We start from the raw sequence: 23,644 nt of genomic DNA, 5'->3' as shown, positions 1-23,644 counted from the left end.
GAGTTTCAAGGATGTCAGAACAAAATACACTTCTAGTCATTGGACGAAGATACTGGAGGCTTTTCAAATATTTACAAATGTCTAAGATATTATATTATTCGTCTGTCTTCGTATCAATGACTATCGGTGTAGATTGCAGCTGGTTCTTGCAGCATTTTTCACCCATTTCTCGACACGCTAAGTCTCTCTACGTGATCTCTAGTACACGTTTCCGGCGGTGCGCACATGGGCAACGTGTTCCTCGTTACTCCCATTCTGTCCTCGTGTATTTCGCGACGTACCTCGTGGACAATTGATCTCGTCTTCCTCGTAGGGACAGTCGTTTCGTCCGTTGCAGACTGCAGACTGCGGTATACAGCCTCCATGGGGGCAGGCGAATTCGTCTTGGCGGCATGCAACATGATCCCCATCAGTTGTCTCATCGATAACCGCTGAAATTTGAACGGTGTATTAATTTTACAGTACACTTTTATGTACACGAGTAATTTACATAGAGTGTGAATACTGGAGGTATTTAGATTTTGGTTACAGTGACTTAGGGTACTTCAGAAATCTCTGAAATAGCACTCCCTGAATACTCTAACAAGGAGAACTACCAAGTGTTACATTCACTTATTAATGAAAGTTTGCCAGCTTGTAGAGCTCGTCGAGCTGAACACGCCTATACCCTCTTTTGAGGGCAGATGGTTAATTGTTTAAAAGATATTAATAATTAAAGTTAGTTACTACTTACATTGAGAAGTATGATAGACTCACACATACAACTCGCAATCTAGAGATCCATGGTTCAAATCCTTGGTTCCCAACATTTTTTTTTAATGATAATTTGTCTCCTTTTGAATAACTATTACATAAAAATTATCATTATAAAAAAAAAAATTTTTATGTGAACCAAGGATTTGAACCGAGGACCTTTAAATTGTAAGTCACGGATCTGCTCCGTGGTTAGACGCTTGACTCGTAATCTAAAGGTCCTCGGTTCAAATCCCGGGTCACTGGTTTTTTTTTTTTTTTTTTTTTTTATTCAAAAAGAGACAAATTATTATTAAAAAAAAAAATGTTGTGAACCAAGGATTTGAACTGTCGATCTCTAGATTGCGAGTTGCATGTGTGAGTCTCTCATACTTCTCAATGTAAGTAGTAACTAACTTTAATCCTTAATATCTTTTAAACAATTAGTCGTCTACCCCCAAAACGGGGTATAGGTGTGTTCAGCTCGACAAGGTCTACAAGCTGGCAAAGTTTCATTAATAAGTGAGTGTAACATTTGGGTAGTTCCCAAAACTGATCCAAAAGAGATCTTCACACAGATAGAACACATTCTTACGGCAGTCACGTTCATCGCTGCCATCGTGGCAATCGGCATTTCGGTCGCAGAAGAAGTTCTTGTTGATGCAGACACCATTATCGCAGGGTAGCTCACCGTCAGGACACTCTGAAAGCACAAAGAAATCATCAGCTATGGAAACTACATGATTTAAAGATATCCAGAATAGAGAAACCATATAAGAAAAAAAGAAAGTCATATATTCCAGGCAGTGTGCTCGTTTCACCCGGATAATCATTCAACCATCGCTGCCCCATAGATCCTTCTCCATTATATACACCCATGGTATGGAGAGGGTCATTGAAAGCCCGAAAGTTTCAAGGTAGAATGTTTCTGAACCGGGGAAAACTTGGCCAGAGTGAAAGTGCACGATCATTTTTCATCGATTTTCCACGGTCTAACGACGAAATTAAATGCGAGGGAGGTTGAATAAGTGGCCAGCGAATAATTAAGCGATCGATAGGCTGTCCAGGTTGCGATACGAACGATGATAAAGCGTGCTGGTCCCGGTTCTTCAAACAATAAACGAGCACACTGCCGTCTGTCATGCGACGTTTCAAGGAAACTCGTTTAGAGCGCACGTGTACACTGATCCCATGGAGCTTCTATGGTGTCCTGCGGGTATACCATACGTTTATCAGGTGTTCAGTCAGAGTACATTCTACAGGGAATGGAAAAAGTATTGGTACACACATTTATACTGCAATAACTTGTGAATTATTGAACTAATCATGTGATACCTTAGCAAACATAATGTAATATTTAATGAACATGATACATGTTTCTTGCAGGAATCCAAAGTGTGTTAATACTTTTTACATTCACTGTTCATAGTTGGAATACCAGTGATAGAATGAAACTTTCTTTATTTCAATTATTTTATAGGTTTTCTTAAAATTGAAGAATAGCACAAAATGAGACTCAAAATTAATTTATATAAATTATCAGATAAGTGTGTGAAAAATCTGAAATGATAACATGAATATTATACACCAATAGAGTAGAGATTGAACATTGATAGAAACGTTTCACGTTTATTGCAGGAAAGAGGATGGATCCGGTTATCATTATATCATCCCCGTCAAATTCACGATTAATCGGGAGAGGAATCGAGCCGATAACGAGAGCGTTAACGCCAAAGGGGTTTGGTGAATGTTCCGCCCTGGTATTCCAACGATAGTATTGGAAGAGTGGTAAGTAGGAAAATTCTACTATGCAGCACGATAACTCCGTGAACTATGTCCTCCCTAGGGAGCGAGTGTAATGTACTTTCCAAAAGCTACGAACGTTTAAACAGTATCAAACAGAAAGATCTAGGCAAAAGGAGATGCCTCGTAAATCTAAGACTATGGTATCATACGAGGGAAACAAAGAGAGAAAAGGAGACAGAGAGAAATAGAGAGAGAGAGAGATATGTACACTGGCTGATCAGAAGTTTGAGTACATCTGTGATGCTTGAATTCTTTTACAATTATCACAAGTATTACAATTGATAGTTATTGTTTCTTCTCACTATTTTCAGTTTACATTTTCCTAACTTTCTAAGTTACAACCTCTGCTTTGTCCAATACTTGTCCAAATTTCCAAAATTCAACCATCTGTACCCCAAACTTTCTTCCTCAGGATCAGTGTACCATAAAGTATAATGATCACTTGGATTCATCAAATACTTTGGATCTTGTGTACATGTTCGTGCGCTGTGCAAGATTCCCACTATAAAAATAAATACAGAAGAATATTAAAAAAGAGATACATATATATATATATAAAAGATAATAAATAGTATACAATTAGAGAAGACAGGTATGTATATATCAAAGATCAGGCAACCTGTGCTGAAATAGAAGACAAAAGGAAAGAAGAGAGTGTGTGAGACAGTGAGCAAGAGAAGAAAGTAGAGAAAATTCGAGCAAGGTGAAGAGAAACAGATTCTTTGAGAGGAAGAAAAGTATTGTTGAAGATGTGTTAACAGTAGAGATAAAAAATTGCTCTGTATATAGAGTCAGATAATCCAAGACGTGAAATTTAATGAGATTTAAGTAGGTGCCACGCTGAAACATACAAAGATACATGGTTCAGTGAGCCAGATCGAGGCTGATTGAAAGTTTTCTTGGCTACTTATGTCAGTAATTAAGAGGATGATCACTGAGGCTACAGAAAGGCTGCTGGAAATCATCTGTAAAACATTTTATGATAATTTGACAAAAATACCTTAAGTGGGTCAATTAAATATCTACTGGGGTGAATTTTTCTCAGAATCATTCTACACGAATTTTTTAAACAGAATACGTTGCAATCTGGACGGGTGATTATTCGCAGAAGAAAGAGTAAAAAGAAGCGAAGTGCATTTTTCTAGTTCTGAAGGAAAACAATTTGAAAGTCGGTCGAGAATCCACGGAGCTTCAGTGGTTCTCAACAGGCATATATTATTAAAATCATGAAGAATATAATGCAACTTATACAAAGTTCAATTAAAATTTTTTCAAAAACCTTTTCCTGATCTTTTTTTTGAATAACCAATCATTTTAGTTACAATTACAAATAACTCTAAGAATTGTGTCTGATAGTAAATCTCGATGAGTTTCCATGGAAGCCTTGCTCATTAGCCACGGTTCAGGAGGTTCAATCCTTTAAATCTTCCTCGAGTAGACATTCTGTAGCCTCGGAGGGGGTATTCCACGATCAAACAGCCTCGATCGCGAAGCATGGAAGGTCGGTGTCCAAGCAAAACGGCAGTCAACGAACGTTCGCATCGAAAAAGCACGGTCGATCGAACGACGAAACGAGATTAACGGGCCTCTCGTCTAGCCGAGCTGGCTCTCGCATTAGTTACAGCTTCTTAATTGCCGCCTTGAAGACCGACGCGACCAGGGAGAGCTCGTTCCTACCGATCCGCGTACGCATCGATCTCTATTCTCTGGCTTCTCCTCTCGTATTTTCGCTCTCGAACCCGTTTCCACGAGCTTCCTATCTTCTTCCTCAACGTTTTCAATTCCCATCGACATCTGCGTACGCAGACCAGGAAGAAGCTCCCGTAAGACAGACCCACGGGCCAGACGTTCCTGAAAAAAGAAGGAATGTTCAGCGTGTCGTTTAGGAGAGCAGCATTGCGTGAAGATTCCGTCTTTTCCCGTCGATCGCTGGCTCCTTCATGCGAAACAATCCGAAACGTCGAAACCCCAGAAGAGAATAATTCATCAACCAGGTGGATTTAATCGATTCCAAGATGAGGGGGAGGATGGATTACAGCGAGTCGGGGAGCTCTTAGAATTCGAGAAAGTGGGTATAAACAAAAGAAAAACACGGTGCCCAGAAGAAGCTCCTCGTTTAAGAGGATGGCTGATTTGCGTCACGCTTTGAACAATAATTGATTTCTCGCAAAGGAATCGAATTTCTTTCAATACTTTTACCAGTTACATTGAAAAGGAAGAGCTGCTGGCTTTGCAGAAGTTCCATCATAAATTCATCGTTGACGTTACAGTCTATGATATTAAAATTATAATAAAGTCTTCTCTTTAGGAGAGTCACAAAAATTTGTCCAGCATGGTTCTTCATATAAATCCATCCAGGCATCCCGGTTGAAGGACCTCGACTGTTCTCTGTCGTAATTCGCAATGCAAATCAGCCTCGAGAGAGAAAGATAGAGATAGAGATAGAAAGAGGCAGAGGTAGAAAAGTAGTGATCGTACGGCAGTTGATCTCGTCCGAGCCGTCCAAACAATGCGGTCGACCATCGCAACGTCTCTTACTGTCCAGGCACAATCCGTCGTTGCATCGAAACATTCCAGCCGGACATTCATTTACTACAACGACCCCAAACGACCAGGTGGTACTCCGTTAGGACATCTCGTGCATTAGTGGGCGACACAAGGGGAACAGAGGGAGGGGTCGAAAACGGCCTTACTAGCAGAGCCTGTATTCCTTTCAGCTATTAGATTGTTGATCAATTTTCAAGCATCAGAGTATGACACAAAAGTAACGCAAAGGAGCACTTATGGTATATCAAACTCAGAGTGTATGGGGTTCTGTATTGCTGAAAGGAATACAGGACTGTGCTCACCATCCTCGCGTGCACATTAGTCCACAGAGTAGAGAATTTGGAAGAGATACTCACGTGTCTGCTCCAACTGATTGTACGTGTTTCATTTTTGAAGAGTACAAAATTGTTGAGGCGAGCAGAAAGCGACGAGTACAATCAAAACGTACAAATGGACTATAAATTGTCATGCGATAATCATGCAATCGATGCTTCAAAACAATATGAACTTGATTAACGAGGGAATGCGATGTTAATTATCTTTCAGCAATCTTGATTAACCCTTTAACTAAGCACCTCTATTGATTCATGGTAGAAGTACGTTATGGTTAAAGGATTATTTTAAGAGAATCTCTCTGTTTTCCAATATGGTAAGGCCACTTTTCGTCGAACTGGGAGGCAAGGGGGCGAGGACGCATAATTACCACATCCAGCCTCGTCAGTTCCATCAGCACACTGGACTACATTGTCGCATCTTTCGGTTTCCGGTATGCACTCGCCACTGGCACATTTCCATTCGGCAGGCGTGCAGACACCTTAACGGCACAAACACATATAAGCACACCAAAGAAGCATTTAAAAAAGCGGTTTTATGGTTGTGTTTGCTGGATATTGATCAATAGGAATATGTCATTCAGAGATTCACAATTTGTATATTAACTTCCCTAAAGAAAAATTCGATGATTTTCAGAATCAATAGGAACCTGCGAGGAGTTCATTTGATACTCCTAATATTATTATAAAAATATTTTTACAAAATTGAGAATTGAACTTAAATCAGTGCATCTAGTTTAGAGGTATTCTCTTCTTAATTCTAATATTGAAATCCAGAGCTAGAGTTTTAGGGGAGTCCATCAAGGTGACCAATTCTATTTCTTCTCAACTGAAATCCTAAGTCCATGATCTCCAGCAAATACGAATACTGCAAGGTATAAAAGACGAGTGAATCTTCTGAATGATATAGGAAAGGATCGGAGGAAGCTCTTACCGCAGCCACGTTCATCACTGCCGTCGATACAGTCGAAGATATTGTCGCATTTACGTCGAAGCAGAACACACTTGCCGTCGTCGCAACGCATTTCCCTGCTCGGATCGCATTCCCTCAGGCTGTCGGTTGCCCGGCCTGGCCATGGTTGGCCTTGACGTATACATACACAGAACAAGCACATTGCCAGCTACTTGGACATAAGCATTTCCAGCAAAGATGACCACTAAAAACGTCTCCGTGACGGGGAACGAGATTCAAATTCAATTAGTAACTAAAAAGCAGGTTTTTAAGGGCAATTGAACTTGAACGTCTATTGCCACTGTGATTCTAAAACTTTGAAAGCTCACCTTATTGTAATTTATACTATGTAAAGCATACCCTTCAGAATAAATATTCTAAAAAGTATTTCGTTCAAATTTGCTATTTTCATTCAGAAATTACACCTGAATACACTAGACAGTAGAAATCTGGAATGAAAGAGTCCTTGCCATTTTGAATGTTCCCTCTATCAAGCTAATGAATTAATTAGACGGGAGTAAGTCGGCTAGCATCGTTGTCCCCGTCGAGGAGTGTTAAGCAAACGGGAGAACGAGTTTATTTGACCATTTTTACCTGGCTGGGTCTCGGCGGTTCGTAAACACGCCTCTTTCAGATGTATCTGAATCATGCAGAGGAAGAGGAGTCGAGTATAATCGAAAGCAGATTGTATAACAAATATATATGTTTAGACGTACAAATACGTCAGATTGAAAGGAAAGATCTGCTCTTCATAGTTTCTTTTAGAAAGATACCACTGTTATGAGACATGCATTTACAGAAATCTTCTCAATATTGATAGAGAAATTCACAATAATATAATGCATCAACATGGAGAAGCTTATTAAAATCTGAGGAGGATAGAAGTTCCTGAGTGTGGCCTTAACACTTTCCTATTAAACACAATTTCCCAAACTATGCCTCATAGAAGATGAAACAATATACATCTGAAAAAAGAAGGAGTTAGTCTCTGATCTAATTTCTTCTGAAAATGTACATATTGTTATGTTATACCTTTACTCTTTCATCTGAAGCCTCAAATTAGCAGAGCGTTCCTTTCAATCAATGACAACTATGCAATGCCATGCCATGAAACTCCAAAATCAATGCCAGAGAACCATTCTTGTACACTTCCTGTTTCTATCCTTCAAAATTTGTTTCTATTTTCAAGCTGAGTCCAAGTGAAGCTTCAGGCACTGATCAAGGGTTTGATATAAAAAAAAAACAGAGGGAAAATTAAAGGCGTACTGGTAGGCTGAATGGCGTGTGTAATGGTTTCGTTAGCGCAATCTTCGTCGCTGTGATCAGGACAATCCGGATGGCCGTCGCACCGGTAGACACCCTCGATGCACTTGTTCCCGGTGACGCATTTGAACTGGGTGGGTGTGCATTCCCGTTCTGTTTTGTTTTGTCGTTTGTGTCGCAGCAAGGGTACACGGGAGCAGAGAACACACATTTATGTACAAACACAAACGACGAGATGAATGTTGGTGCATGAGAGGAGATTAAAATTCTGTTTTAGAAAGAGGCTGATACAGTTTGTTGCTTGATGAAGAAACTTTCATTACCCACAATCTATAGAAGACTTTGAAAATTAATTAAATTATACTAAAGATAATAGCTCCTTCTTCAAGTTCAACTCACTCTGTCCTCATCTCTCTTAATAATTGCATCAAGTTGTTGCATGGGAAATGGATCATTTTGAAACATAGAAAATCTATCATAATTAGGTGACATAAAATGGCACTAATAGTAGAAAGTTTGAAGAAATTATATTGACATACCAATGCTATTTATGTCATTGTGCCAGTCTCCTTACATTCCTAAATTGGTTGTTTCATGTGCAACAACTTAATGCTTTAAGGGATGATTATCTAATAGGATTCTTATTCAGTTACAACATTACTGAAGCTCGAAACTCGTCCATGAACAACAAAAGCGTTCGACGAACAACGATACAAAAGCTTTTTACTTCTCTCATGAGGGGAGCGATCATTTCTCCAAAGGACGGGAGGAAATTAATGTGCTGATCAGATTGAAACGATCGTTCCCTTGGCTTTGAGACTGGATCAAGGAACTATCCTGAAGTTCAGGGTACTTGGGAGAGGTGAATTTATGTACAATTGATGATAGCTCGAAGGTTAAAACTTTGAAGCTACCAATGGACGAATATAGCAGTGGCTGGCAAAGCTTTCACGTTTAAAAAAACAAAATGCAATCACCATAATGTGGACTATGTTGATCAAACTGTCCTGTTATCTATTTTCAGATACATAGACACAGCAGCATATTAAAAAATGAATAAAACCTCCTGGCACTTCTAAATTGCCCTCATTTCAGTAGTACATTCAATAATTAATCTGACCAGTTTCTTTCTCTTCTAATTGACACTGATGCAGTTCGAACAAACGAATCTCTTGTTTCCTTGCTTTTAAAATGTTCCTCTTTTAGCAATACAAGTCATACTTAATTAGTACCATGATTAATCAATCACTTTTCTGTCAATCAAGTCCCATAAACGTGAAAGCTTTTATCAGCTGTGTCGTGGTCCAATCTGTAAGTACCATCACAGAGAAGACTCACATCAGATTATTTTGCAAGCAAAAGCAAGGTTCACCGGATGCCAGATTCTACATAATATCATGTAATTTTTGAAAGTCAGCTGTAGGTATAAGAATCACTGGCATCAGGTTCACCAAGATGAAATGTAAGTGTTTATATACCACAGTGAAGCTCGTCTTCTGCCCTGGGGCAGTCGTCAAATCCGTCGCAAACCGAGCTCTTCGATATGCAAGAGCCATCGCTGCAGGTGAAGTCCATAGAAGGGCACGGGGCCAAATCTACAGGGCGCCACCGGCAAAAACAAACAGCCTGTTCGTGAACCCCTATCACCTTAGGCTCTAGCTCTTCAGCATCTCTCTTCAAGGTCGCGAAAAGCTCGAGCCCAGGCATTCAATGTTATATATATATATGTATGTATGTACAAGCTATCCATGTGAATACATTTAAAGCGTATACAGGGGCACAGGTTGATACACTGAAAGCATTTGTTACGGTGAACGATGGTAACCATCAGTGTGCTGTCAGACTGTGATACAATGTCAGAATGTTCATCTCTGTGATAAGAGAGCTTATTATATGAAGACACCATTGGATGAACAATGACGTTTAGAAAATATATTATCAGTCTAACAGCACACATGACTCCTCGACCATAAGGGACCTCTTTTTTACAAGGGATTTCCTCGAAACTAACACTTAAAGCAATCTGAAGCCCCTCGAAGGCGGTTAGGTAATTCCATGGGTTCTATGTACAGTGTTGTTTCAGTATTATGAGCGTGTGACTCATTTTTTTTCTTCTCTTGTGTCTGTGGCAGCTAAATGAAAACCTCGACGTCTTCAAGAGAGGAAACGATGAACGACGTACGCGTTGTTTGAATTCCAAACAAATCCACTGAATCTCGGGATTAATAAACTGGATGCATCGTATCGAATCGAGCTGGTGAAATCCTCTAGAGGATTAAAAATGCTTGTTAGACACTCGTACAGGCTGCCTCACGCGTTGACCTCGTTATCTATCCTTTGCATTTACTGGGTAATTTGATCTGAACCTATGATGAAGTAAAACATTAGTTGTTTGCTTTGATCCAATAATAAGAAATGAAAATATGAAATATGATGATCAATGATTTGCTTACCTATGTAAATGCAAAGTAAAGATCAAGCCATGCAGCCTGTATGGTATCAAAACAGAACTCCTGAAAATATATTGATAATCTACCCTTCAAGGCCTTTGTACAGCACAGATGGACGTCACAAAGTGAAACTTTCAACACATAAATCTCCTTCATTGCAACAACGTTTTGACTCCCATTGAAGCCACCATATTGCACAGCCATACTTTCATCTGTTCAATTTCACACGTTGACAAGATGTTCCACTGAACAGTATCCGAAGAGTCCCACGAAGCAGGAAGTTAGTTTGTACAACAGAAGAGGAAGAAATAACCAGTCCAGTTCTATTTCTACCTTCGCTTCCACAGTTAGCCTCATCTGATCCATCATTGCAGTGTCTTATGTTATCACAGTTAAAGATGTTGCTGATGCAAGTCCCATCGCAGGCAAAACTCAGCTCTCCACAATCCACTGGATGTTCTGTGGTTCCATTAGACCCACCTCTATTGTCCCCACGACTACCACAATTTGATTCATCGCTGCTGTCTTTGCAATCTATAATTCCATTACACACTTGACTCCCTGAGATACAGGTTTCGTCGTCGCACAAGTACTGGTCCTGGTTGCACCTGAATCTTTCAAGGATTATAGTCTCTGGCCATTGGATAGTTGTACCAGTAAACAGGTCTCTAAAGATTTCTGTGGTAGTTTCTTTAAGTTCATTCAAATCCTTGTTTGTTACTGAAGCATCTTCCTCGCAATCTTCCTCTGAATTTTGATTAAACAAAGAACCACCGTTCCACCAACTCGCTTTCTTATCACCCTTTTTACATTTTTTTGAAGAAGAATCATTGGTAACAGGTTGGTTTATGAAACTTGTGACGGTGCTCCACCAAGAGGCAGTTGTCTCCTGCTGGCTGTGTTTCTCTTCCTGGTCCGTGCTCTCCTTAGAATGAAACTCTGCGACGTCCCTTATTGGGTAAGTACCGGTTCCTATTTCGAAAAGCGTAGGTTTAACATCAAAGTAAGGCAAAGTGGAGCTCTTCCAGGTAGACTGATCGATCCCAATTGTGGTTTTATGTTGTTCATTTGAAGTAGATTGCTTGTTCACTCGATTCTTGTGTTTATTCTTCCTCTTTTTACCTTTACCTTTGGGATGCTTATCCTTCCTCCTCCCTTTATCGTGTTTTGGCTTCTTTTTACCAACCTGGCTCTCGATCTTCTCAGTAGTAGTGATGATCTCTACTACATCCTGGGGCTCTGTACTGCTGGTGATGCTGTGGATGATCTTTGGAATCTCACTGAATATTTCTGTTGATTGTTCAGTGTCCAAGATCAGCTCAGTACAGTTTTCATCAGCTAAGTCGAAGGGAGTCGTATCTTCCATGCTGATCAGCCCTGAATCCAAGTTCTCTTCACTCTTCAGGGTTCCATTATTTAAACTATTCGACTGCTTCTCTTTTTCTCTTTCATACGCTTTCAATTTCTTGTACAATTCCACGCATTTCAAGGTGCAGGGATCAACCTTCCCTTTGGATGCTTGAGTTGTGGAGAGGGATGAGTTTGATGGAACTTCATTGGACAGCCTGTTTTTGCTCAGCAAATCGAGATCAACCTTGGAAATGTTCGAACCAGAGTCGAACAGACCACTCTCCACTTTAACAGACGAATTATTGTACTCGTATCTACTCAGAGCTGTGGAAGAAGTTGTGGCCGATGGTGTGACGCTTCCTGACAAATATCTATGGAAGTAATTAGCAAAGTCGCCACGTTTCTTTGCTTTATAACCGTAAATGTCCTCTCTACTGGATGACCTTTCTTTGGAGACCTCGTTTGATCCATAGTTGATAGTTTCAATTGCTTCTGAAGTTGTGGAGGGATCTTCTGAGTTTAACTCTGTAACTTCTTCTGGAAAGATTGTTCGCAAGGCATTATCCAAGTCTTCCTTCGAGGATCGTTTGATTTTTAGGGTTTCTGAAGAATCTTCTAATTCTAAGTTGAATTTTGTTGTCTCTTCTTCAGGGATTATGGTTGAGGTTTCATTAAAATCTTCAGAAGACCACTCGACCTTTGGTGTCTCCATAGAGTCACTGAAATTAGTTTCTTCTTCCACATTCCATTGTGTTGTGTCTTCTGTAGTCTTCAACTTCTGATCGAGATCTTCAGAAACTGTTGTGTCATCTGTTAAGGTTGATAAGAAATCATCAGTGAGTTCACTGGTTTCTTCAGTTGCTGATTCTGTGCTTGCTACAGTGGTACTGACTTCGTTTTCCAATTTCTTATTATTTCCTTGCTCAATAAATTGTTCACTCTTTAAAATAGTTGAAGAACTTTCCTGAAAATTTAGTTCTGTACTTGTTGAGCTAGTTAAATTTTCATTCAAAGTAGTTGCTGATGATGTGGATTCTACCAGAAGTAAAGCTTCAGTTCTCATAGGAATCTCGTTCTCGGTTAAAGTATCATTCTTTAAATTCTTCTTGTGTAAACGTTTCCTCTTCTTCTTTCTAGACCTCCTTGACTGAACGTCAGTGGAATTCTTAGGTTTCTTCAGTGGATGCTGAGAATTTCTGGTAGTCTTCAAGTAATTTTCTTCAGAAGAGACTGTACTATACATCTCTTCCACCATTTTTGGACTCTGCATTGTTGAGAATGAATCATTCTTGATATTTTCTCCTTGTTTCTTCAATTTCTTCAGGCTCCATCTCTTAGCTGAATTTTCACGTTTTCCCATTGGTTCTTTGTTCTTCCACAGCAATCGTTCATCGTTGATCACATTAGACTCAGAATTCCCTGTGATCATGAGGAACCATCAAACGTTGAAGTCCTCTGCTTTCTTTTTCAAATAATAACACGAGGAAGAAGGGCCTTAGAAGACCATAAATCCTATTCTTTCAACGAAAACACAGAAGAAAAGATGAAGAAGAAAACAAGTATCAGAATTTAAATCAGATTACAATTTCAGGGTCGAAACCTAAACAAGAATCTAGCAGTACAGAATTCACCCAGCAACAGGTGTTTGCATTATTAAGTTTCAGCAAAGATTTCATTGTTCCTTCGCTATATTACTTCCTCAAATTCAAAATTATCATTCTGTTTGATTCTTCTTCCATCTTCAACTTCATCCTCACCTAACACACATCTAAAAGGACAATTTTTTCCTTCAAATAAACCTCCTATCAAATGGAAACAACTGAACCAGTCGATGATCAACGAACCTCGTCAACTAAACAGAGATGACGACCCTTATTGTTGATAAAACAAGTCCTAGCTGGGAGAAGAAATACAAATTTCTGAGAATCTACCTGGTTGCCTGTGTGGTAGATGTAAAGTGTACATGTGTGTGGGGGTGAGTAGGTGGTGTGAATGGCATAATTACCGCAGTCCCTCTCGTCAGAGCCATCAGAGCACTCCTCCACCCCGTTGCACTGCAACTCGTAACCGATGCACTGGCCGTCCGTACAGCGAAACTTGGCTTCTCCGCAACCTGCTCCACACACCACACTCATGCACGTTTAACCCTTTAACGGTCATAGTCCACAAGGCAAACATAGGACTGTATCATCTTATCTTTTACTTTCCTCCAGAATACATTTCTTCATGGTTTATGCGATTACTTCAAAGCGATTAGAGGATGAAATATTGTTTTGTTAGGGAGTATTAACATTCTGATAATGAAATTATGAAAGCCCATCGTAACGTTTATCTAATAAATACAATTTATAAACAAACGGTGTTATTTATTTCTCAGGCTTCCTGGTAATCGGTCGAGGCCCGGTTAAAGGGTTAAAGGCAGAGCGAAGTCGGTCTTTCGATTAACCCCCGTTCCACAGAATAAAACACGCGGTATCCGCTTACAATTCCAAGCGTTTTCCCTTTGTCGCGTTCCTTTTTCCCACTCGACGTGTGGGAAATTAGCCATAAGCCGTTGATCTCGCGTTCGTCAATGAAACCACGAAATCCTCTTGCTCGTTATTACGGCGAGTGATCAATGAAATGGCTCGTGATTCGGCTAGCGATGGGCTCGATCCACCTTTCAAAACGTTTCGCGTAAAAAGCATCAAAGAAAACCTTCAAAGTGCGTTTAAAAAAAAATTTCTTCAAAGAGCATTGAAAACAATTTTTCGAAACGCTTCGAGGCGTGTTCCTTTTCATTTGGGAATTTTTTATGAATTCTGTGAGACTCCGATCGATTAAATAGTCGAGCCCAACGCTACAAGGAATTGCAAAAATGATGGAACTGATTGGGGTCAATTTTTGCCGGGGGTAAAAATCTGTCGAAGCGTAGCATGGCGGAAAATTGATCTCTGAGGAAGGGGGAAGAAGTCGCTTCCGGTTGAAGAACGGTCAGCATGGAAAATTGTCAATCGAACACGTTGAAAACTGGATCCCAGAATGATCATCGTTCTCGGATCATTATTTTCATTTTCTGATAAATTAACAATCGGGTCGACGAACTCGACGATCAGAAGAGTTGTTATTATTAAAGGATTTCCATCAAGCGATTAAATTTAAGGATCAAAGTTAGAGCCAGTTTAAAATCTTCATCTGATTACTGATCGATGCAGCTCCAACGTCGAGGAGTGTTTTTCAATTTGAAAGCAAACTTGAAATTCAATTCTGCAAATCGAAAGAGTTATAAATTACTTGAAATTAAGGAAGAAATTTGAAGCAACAGAAATGTTCAATTTCTAAGAGAACTGTGTCAGACTTTGAAGCATTAATAGAAAAAAAAATCCGCATAAAATTACCAATAATGAGAACAGAAGAGAAAGAACTCCCACTCTTCGACGTTGGAAAACATCTGTCAGTACCTCAATGAGAATTGCCGCTCCATTCAAGTTAATTAGTCGCTCGTTACCGTCACAATCAGCGTGTTGACTTGTTGCATTCGCAATAAGCATGATCGACACACAGTTTAACAGCGAAACTGTTTCCACAATAATGTTCTCCAAACCGCGTTCCATTTGGATCCACAGATTCACCCTATTTCTTGGGAACGATTAAAGTTCCTTGCTTATTTATTTAGTAAAAAAATGAAGAGATTCTTTCTTACCGCACTGGTTTTCATCTTCTCCATTGCGACAGTCGATGTTCGAATTGCATCTTTTGTCGATGCTGATGCAGGTCCCATCCAGACACCGGAACTGATCTCCGCTGCAGGTGGTTACTAAAAAGGTACAAAATAACATACGTTAGAATTAGAACATAAATTATGATTCTCGGACAGTTGGTCTGAAAGATTGGGATTCTCGGATTCGCGTTGGCAAATAAAATAGAAAATTAACGAAATGAAATAAAACGAAATAAAAAATACCATTGCAATTGTGCTCGTCCGAACGATCTGGACAATCCGAACGTCCGTCGCATCTTGCGTTCTGGCTTACGCAACCACCGTCGGAACAGGTGAATTCGTCCGGTCGGCATCGTGCTAATAATTAAGAAAAAGAAAATAGAAAGAAAATATATAACGTTAAATAAAAATATCCAGGAAAACTAAGGCAAGGCGCAATGATTAATTAGAGGGAAAGGACTGATAGGTCGTTAGAGATGAAACGAACCGGGGATCATTCGTTTATCCTCCGATATCCGTTCGCCAGGATAATTAGGCGGCGAAATGAATCGGATTATTCGCGCGGAGTTCCGTTGCGCCTCGACGCGGAAACAAGGAGGATAGGGATCCCGAAGAAACGGACGACTCTGAACTCTCCGTACCCGGAGAAGCGTGTAATTAATTACTCGAGAAACAAGGGTCCATAATCGAGGGCCAAGCGTTATATCCATTCGCTCGAACAGCCTTTCGCTTCGGTTCCAATCGGACACCACTTTTTTCTCTTATCGGACACTTGTTTCTGTGTACTGGGTGTCTTCGCAAATTAATTTCTTTACCTAATATTAATTACAAACGAAAGCTTAAGAATTTTGGAAAAATTAATTTTCTCTCTAATGCAACATAGTTTGTAGGACACGCAGGATAATTCAGGAGTCGAGTCGTTTCAGTCGCGGATTAATAGCTACGATCATTCGAGATCTCCCACCCTTCGCTATAAAATATTGTAAAATTTGTTTCAACAATTTCTTTTAATCATACCGGTGGAACATCTCAGAATATTGTGGTTGAAAGGAGCCGGATACACAAACGCTGTTGACTGTCGCATTAAATGAAACTTTGTGGCATAACAGAGTAATAGAACAAAAAACTAAAGGCTTAAGGCTCACAAGGGGAACTACCCAAGTGTTACACTCACTTATTAATGAAACTTTGCCAGCTTGTAGAGCTCGTCGAGCTGAACACGCCTATACCCCGTTTTGTGGGCAGATGGCTAATTGTTTAAGAGATATTAATAATTCAAGTTAGTTACTACTTACATTCAGAAGTATGACAGACTCGCACCTATAACTCGCAATCCAGAGATCCACGGTACAAATCCTTGGTTTCCAACATTTTTGTTTTTTTTAATGATAATTTGTCTCTTTTTGAATAATTCTTACAAAAAAAAAAAAAAAAAAAAAAAAACAGTGACCCGGGATTTGAACCGAGGACCTTTAGATTACGAGACAAGCGTTTAACGACGGAGCAGATCCGTGACTTACAATTTGAAGGTCCTCGGTTCAAATCCTTGGTTCACAAAAAAAATTTTTTTTTTTATATTGATAATTTTTATGTAATAGTTATTCAAAAAGAGACAAATTATCATTAAAAAAAAAAAAAGAAATGTTGGGAATCAAGGATTTGAACCGTGGATCTCTAGATTGCGAGTTGTATGTGCGAGTCTGTCATACTTCTCAATGTAAGTAGTAACTAACTTTAATTATTAATATCTTTTAAAGAATTAGTCGTCTGCCCACAAAACGGGGTATAGGCGTGTTCAGCTCGACGAGCTCTACAAGCTGGCAAAGTTTCATTAATAAGTGAGTAACACTTGGATAGTTCCCCTTGTCAAATAAAGAAGAACGAAGAGTACTGTTATTCTCGTTACGGATCGCTCTATAAAACTGCAAAGTTTCATTGAAATCGATGAATAAGGTTTATGGGGTTTCCTTGCAAACAGGTGACAGGATTCTTGCAACAGTCAGTTGGCGAGCCACTTGCGAAACCAAACACGTCCAGGCATGCATCTTTCTCATTCTCATGCTTTCACAGGCAACATATCGACGCTCGAACGCAGCTTGTTAACGCTTCCTTCCCTCGAAAATCGAATGTATTAGTTTCATACTCATGTTCGAACAATTTTCCTCATCCCTTCCGTTGGTACAATCCATGAACCGATCACAGCGTCTGTTTAGAGGCACGCAAAACCCAGGTGTGCATTCAAATTGGTCTTCTCTGCAAGCTGTAATAATCCGTAGAATTCGATCTACTGTGAAATGGTACCTGATTGTTTGCTCGAGTTGATGCCAGAGACGAGAGATGACACAGACAGTGAAGAATATGCTTTGACGAAGACGTGTAGGGACACATAAGGCAGAACATGTAACGCCACAGTCGTATAAGACAGTAGATTGCAGTAGAAAAATGGACAATGATTCTACTGCTTAGCTTATGATTGTATGGTTTCTTAGATGAGGATTTGATGGTTCTTAGACAACGATGGACATACTACTTAGATCATCTATAATTTAGGCTTTTCTTAGTTAAGGAAGAGAGGAGGTTCTAAGGTAGCTTCTGAGGGGAGGTGAGGAGCTCTCCTTGGGTTCTCCTAAGCTTTTTCTTGGGTCCTCCTTGGATTTTGCTTAGGTTCTTTTAGAGTCCTCCTTAGCTTCTCCCAAAACCAAAAGCCTTACCCTTTCTTGGGCTCTCCTTGAATTTTCCTCAAGTTCCCCTTGAGTCCTTAGCTTCTCTCAAAACCAAACTCTCCCTTCCATTCTTGGGTCCTCCTTGGATTTTGCTTAGGTTCTCCAAAGCTTCTCCCAAAACCAAAGGCCTTCTCCTCTCTTGGGTCAATCAACGACTCCTCTCAACCTTCCCCTTTAACTAAGAGAAGCCTTAATCATTGATTACTATGTCATAATTTTGCAAGAACATTCACTGTCAAATAAAGAAACCTAAAAACCCCCTAACTACCTCTTACGGTAGTAATCCCCCTGGAAGGAAGAGTATACTTCCAGAAGAGACTTCCAGAAGAGTAGCCACCCAATGACTGACCGGATGTCAGACGTAATTCGAACAGACGAAAAAGAGTCAAGACAGAGGGAAGGAAAGTAGTAGGTTTAGAAAAGCAGACGTAGAATTAATTAGTGGGCAGACAGGGGAGGAGCACGTGAAACGAGCCACCGTTGGCCATTAATTAACACGCACCTGAGGAAATTTCGTGGAAGAGATTATAAATGAACAAGGAGTTACGAGGCTACGTGGTTCTAATTTACGGCGGCAATTAGCTAACGATCGAGGATGAACGACTCTTCGGACGTAGTGCACTCGAAAGAATGAAACGGAAGCACCACCGCACCGTAACACTTGGCCATGCCAGTTTGCCAACGTCTGATGAAGATTCTTTGTAGAACTCTCTACCGAGAAAAAATAACTGAACGTTCCAGCTTCGACAAGCAGACGGATTCGAAATTCTATGCTATTCCCTGAATCGGGTGTGAAGAATTGAACAAGATTTGAAACTTCGAAGGACAATCAATTTTGAACCACTCGGGCTCTCCAAAGATGCTTCAGAGCTTCTCTCTTTTCCAAACAGAAAGAGGCTGGTAATATTTGAAAATTTAAATACTGCATACCGGGTGTTCTTTTTGCAACCACTAAAAATACAAAGATAAAAGCCTTTGAGCCCGTCCTCTGATCTACCGGATTAATTCCGACTCTCTCTGGTAATGCGTTTTCCACGATCGCGTGCAAAGGTGTTGACGACAAAAAAAATGTATATCGCATAAAACGTGACTGTTTAATGGAAACACGGGGACACGCTCGTGATGCTCCCGTGTAATTATTGTGCACGTGAGAATCGTGCTTCGCATGTCGAGCGACAAACGCGGGACGGTTGAAGAAATTCGTTTAACCAGTCGAAAGGAGAAAATTGAAAAAGAATCCTTTTAAAAACCGTTCCGCTTTGTCTTCATTAATTGCTCCTTGTCGTCTCTCAAACTGTGCCAGGAACACCGGGTATATAAATGCGTACACTCAATCAGATTTCTGTTTACCAAGTTTCTTTCATCTTTCCCTGAAAATGGTTTAAATGTGTAATGAAGTTTGGAAGTTCAAAATATTGACGGAATCGGACTCGTTCGGTGAACAATGCGTTAACCGTGACAATACCTCAATTTTCGCAGCGCGATATCGCCTTGTTCGTCAATGACCCATTTTCCTTTTCACGCCTACGGTTGCCTTGATCTTATCGCGGTGATAACTGGCACGCATACTTTTCGCATCTAATCGTCGCTAAGGAAGAATTTCCGTCGAAGAAACAAACGACAAAAGTCGCGAAGAGAGTATAATGAATGTATAGCAAACGCTTGATAACTGGCCGCTCGATAACTTTTCGCAGAGATCTATTGCTACTAATGCTAATCACACGTCTCCAGTACATATATCTATCTTTTCAGCGCGGTATTATATTTAAGGTTTTTGGTGGAGGAAATTGTCGAACTTCCCTTTCCCAGAGATTTCCTCCCCTACCAACCCCAACGCGGCTACTTATCAAGGGTTTTGTACCAGCCTGTAGCCGAGCGGCAAAAATGACCGCAAGTTATCGGGCCGTAACGAAGTGAAAAGTTCGCCAATGGAATTCGTGAAATCAAGCAAGAAGTAAATATTCTTTCACCGAGAAAAACGTGATCGCACGGCCCGTACGTAGGCGCGCGGTGAAAAAAGCGTCGAAATTAATTCGATTCCGCGAAAGCAACGAATCGAACGGTACGTGAGGCCACGGCCGCACGGAATCCAGTTACGATTTAACGCGATTTGCCAACGCCAAATGGGTGTCCGCTCGCTGGCACGCTCGATCGGCGAATATCTCGACCTCGAAATTGGCAAACGTGCCCCGCGAGAAAGCACGCGAACGCGTGACACGCCTCGGCAATAAAGTTCAAACAGATCCTCCGACTTTCTGACATCATCTCAGGTTCAAGGCTCCCTCCGCTCGTTGGGATGAATTGCAAATACCGATGCCTCACGATGGAATCTCGATAACCTTTCCTCATTCAACTGGTCTTCGGGTTACAAACTCATTCAGAATGTATCTTAAGGTCAACATTTCCAATAGTGGATTCTTTAGACTATGACGCAAGCCTCCTGCAAGGTACATTTCAAAATGAACAAACAATTCTAGTTGATTGATCAAAGAAGACTTGAACGAAACTAACTCTACTGTCTCTACCTAACGTTCGCTGCTCCTCCTTTTTGTAATTTGTCACCAGACTTCATTAGTGGCATTAATACCGAAGCCGGAAAAACGAGCAACGCTCCCGCAGCCGAATTTAAGGCACCCCCTGTTGCCGAACGAGATTTACTCGCGTTTATTAAGCCGCTCTAATAATCGGCTGCAATTTTAATCCGACGTTAATCTCCAGCCGGGTTTGCTCGGCCCTTACCGCGGCCTGTGCCCTGGAATTTCACCCGTTTTCATCGGTTTAATCCAATTCTGACTCGTGATGGACCCTCGGTGAAACACGTGGACGTACGTGTTCGAGGAAATACGTTGTTCTATTTTTCAGGAAACTAATTTTACCGTGCGGTAAAATAATGTGAAACAGAGAAGAGATTCTAATTTCTGTTCCAGTAATAGTTAACAATGTAAAAATAGTATGCAGGATTATTAAGTCGAGTTAATCTTCGTCTGAATGTTTCAGAAAACTTGCCTGTACGTTGTCGACACGGGCCAAAAATGAGGGGCAAAGTGTCGCTAAGGGGTGGTTAACCGTGGACGTGGCACCGTCAGAGCGTGCCTCTGCAAAAGGCGATGGAAATAATAAGGGGTTGGAAAGACAGGAAGACAGAGGGTGGCCGAGGGAGGGGCAACAAGTGCAATGGCCTGGAAACACTAGGCCAACCACTTCCCCCATACCCCTCGGCTGGCTACCTTCTCTCTCTGATCACGCTATTGTTATTATTGTCACAGCTATTGTAATTATTCAGCTCATCGTAATACCTGCTCGTTCGCGATTAACTCCACCGTAGTCGCATGCTAACTTAATGATAACCAACGATAAAATCGTCCTATACGAGTCTTGTTCTTTCTGGTTACTGTGTATGGAATTCTTGCATCGTACCAGGACTGCTGGTCAGGAAATACAGGTTCAGAATCCAATGTTTGAATGAAAATGAACAAGATGGCTAGGAACTAACTGGATGAATATGAATTGAAAGAACATTTGGAGTGTGAGATGAAGTATTGAGACGAGCATTCATAAAATGTTTGAGGAAGAGTATAGATAATACCTTCTTGGATTCAATAACGACTGAAACTTGCTGACAATTTTGCTGAAGAACATAAGTGCACGATTATTGTGTTAGTAATAGCTTTGTTTGAAAACACGCGAGTGAGTTATATCCATCATTACGTGTACCATATATCATTCTCTGTGTAATTTAACAACAAGCAAATCAGAAGAATGTTAAAAAACAAATTCGATAGTAAAATAAACAAAGAATTTGAACCATTGACGCGGCAATTACAATTAATCCGAGCGAGCAGAATTATTCACAAAAGCGCTGGGACCGCAGAATCGCGACCCTTTCGAGGAATTAATTAAAAAAACAAAACACACTCGCGACAGCTGACGTTTTTCGATAAAAAAAAAAAAGCGCCCAGACCTGCCGCGTCAATTCAAAACTGCAACGAACACGTGCAAGCAAACATGGATGCATCATACATGCACACACACGCGCGCACTGAAATTAAGAAAACCCCGGTTACAATACGTGCAACAATAAAGAAATAATAATAACAACAGTTCTTTTCACGTGTGTATTTTGTGTACTCACGGCAGTTAAGCTCGTCGGTACGGTCGCGACAATCCTCGACGCCATTGCAATGTGCACTGCTGTCGATGCACTGGCCGTTTCTGCATTTGAATTGCGTGGAGGTGCAAGCTGCGCATAAAAGAAGAAAGGAAAACGTGAAATTAGGTGCATAGAATTACCGAACGTCTTTTGTGTCAGACATTCCCGACGTTAGATTTATCCATCCGCTAAATTAAACAACAGCTCCTGTTTTAACCGACATTTTGAATTTATAAACTGTGGTGGTTATTTATTGGTCACGATGAAAATTTCATAGCTCCATAACGAATCGAATTCACATTTGATATCACGGTTTCTAATTTCAAATAAGCGTATCGATTTGAATCTATACGGTCGTAGAATATTCCTGCTGCAAAATAATAATCTAACTTATTTTAAGTTTCAAATTTTAATATACGAGCTACTGCGCATGTCCGCTGCGCAAGTAATGCGCATGTCCACTGCGCAAGTAGCGCACATGTCCACTGCGCAAGTAACGCGCATGTCCACTGCGCAAGTAATGCGCACGCTTGGATAACCTACATTCGTAAGTTTGTAAAATGACAGGTTAATATTATTTAGTAAGTGAAAAAATCAGCACAGTTTAGAGGCGATAAAAATAAAATATTTACTCTTTGACGCTTTCGTTTACAAAGAAGCGGTGGTACTCGAATTTCTATTTGATGCACTGAGGGAACAGATCCAATAATGCCGCACGCTCGACGTTTAATATTCGTGGGGTAGCTCCGACGAAAAGAATCAGGTTTCAAAGACGAAATCGTATGCACCGGATCGATATCTTCTATAAACTTCTAGTATTTCTTAACCTGTTTGCCGATTGATAAAACACAGTGAAATATAGAACCGAAGAAAGTATTTGTTTACCCAGTTTGATTATGAATTTTGTCTTATTTAATCGTCTTATCTTATTTCTAAAATTTCATATGGATTTCCTTTTATTCTTTAATAAGCTTATCATATTTATTCCTCCCTATTTAATTCGACACCACTCCTTTCATGCCATTTAAAATTTTTCAAACGCCACTGGCTCCCCCCTTAATGCGTGTCATTAATGGGAACTATTTTTTAATGTACGACGTGACACATTATTTAGGCGCAGATAGGACCAATGAAATCATCAGCGGGAAAATCAAATAAAATAGCGTCAATGAGATATTTTTCATCTCAGTTTTTTCGGCCAGTTAACCTGTACGCAGCGATTTGTTATCAACTCTCGCTACTCTCGTATTGCTATCGAAAGTGCTTGGAATTCGTACGTATTGCATTTCAGATAAACACAAGCCGCGAGTCGGTCCAGTTTCATCCCGGTCGACGGTGAACGCCGGATATGCTTTGGTACGTTTCCACTTCCGCGATACGAATCCGTTGACTACGGTGTTGTTTCAGCAATTGGATCGACATCGGGTCATCTCGTTTTCGCAATTATGTCGTGTTCATTCGAGACAATCCGCTTTGGATAACGTTACAGCGACGCGTATAAAATGGTCGGAGTCGCGTTTCGCTGGTCAAACCTATTTTCCACGTTCCCGCGCTCGATTTACACCGGTATTGTTACCGACCGATGTTAACACGTCGAGCGATCTGTCGATTCTCGTTTCCCCCATTTTGGAAAATATTA

The 23,644-nt window shown here is 40.4% G+C and overlaps 1 protein-coding gene across 23 annotated transcripts in view; it reads right to left on the bottom strand.

Annotated features, from left to right (window-relative positions):
* trol (terribly reduced optic lobes) overlaps positions 1–23,644 on the bottom strand; it is a 103,815-nt gene that overhangs the window by 16,728 nt on the left and 63,443 nt on the right. For 10 of the 23 annotated variants that reach the window (XM_034329396.2, XM_034329405.2, XM_034329397.2 and 7 more), the window contains 12 exons: positions 21,988–22,095; positions 17,276–17,392; positions 15,376–15,489; positions 15,115–15,228; positions 13,438–13,545; positions 9,111–9,227; positions 7,636–7,785; positions 6,352–6,501; positions 5,789–5,899; positions 5,017–5,130; positions 1,328–1,435; positions 282–431 (listed from right to left, as the gene is read on the bottom strand). In XM_034329396.2, coding sequence (XP_034185287.1) covers positions 282–431; positions 1,328–1,435; positions 5,017–5,130; positions 5,789–5,899; positions 6,352–6,501; positions 7,636–7,785; positions 9,111–9,227; positions 13,438–13,545; positions 15,115–15,228; positions 15,376–15,489; positions 17,276–17,392; positions 21,988–22,095 — 1,461 coding nt within the window. The remainder of the gene's footprint in view (positions 1–281; positions 432–1,327; positions 1,436–5,016; positions 5,131–5,788; positions 5,900–6,351; positions 6,502–7,635; positions 7,786–9,110; positions 9,228–13,437; positions 13,546–15,114; positions 15,229–15,375; positions 15,490–17,275; positions 17,393–21,987; positions 22,096–23,644) is intronic. The other 13 variants (XM_034329402.2, XM_034329419.2, XM_034329401.2 and 10 more) reach the window with 12 other exon arrangements.

Source organism: Osmia lignaria, chromosome 8 (genome assembly GCF_051020975.1).
Source record: "Osmia lignaria lignaria isolate PbOS001 chromosome 8, iyOsmLign1, whole genome shotgun sequence".
NCBI classification, from domain to species: Eukaryota; Metazoa; Arthropoda; class Insecta; order Hymenoptera; family Megachilidae; genus Osmia; species Osmia lignaria.
This window is presented reverse-complemented; position numbering and strand designations above follow the sequence as displayed.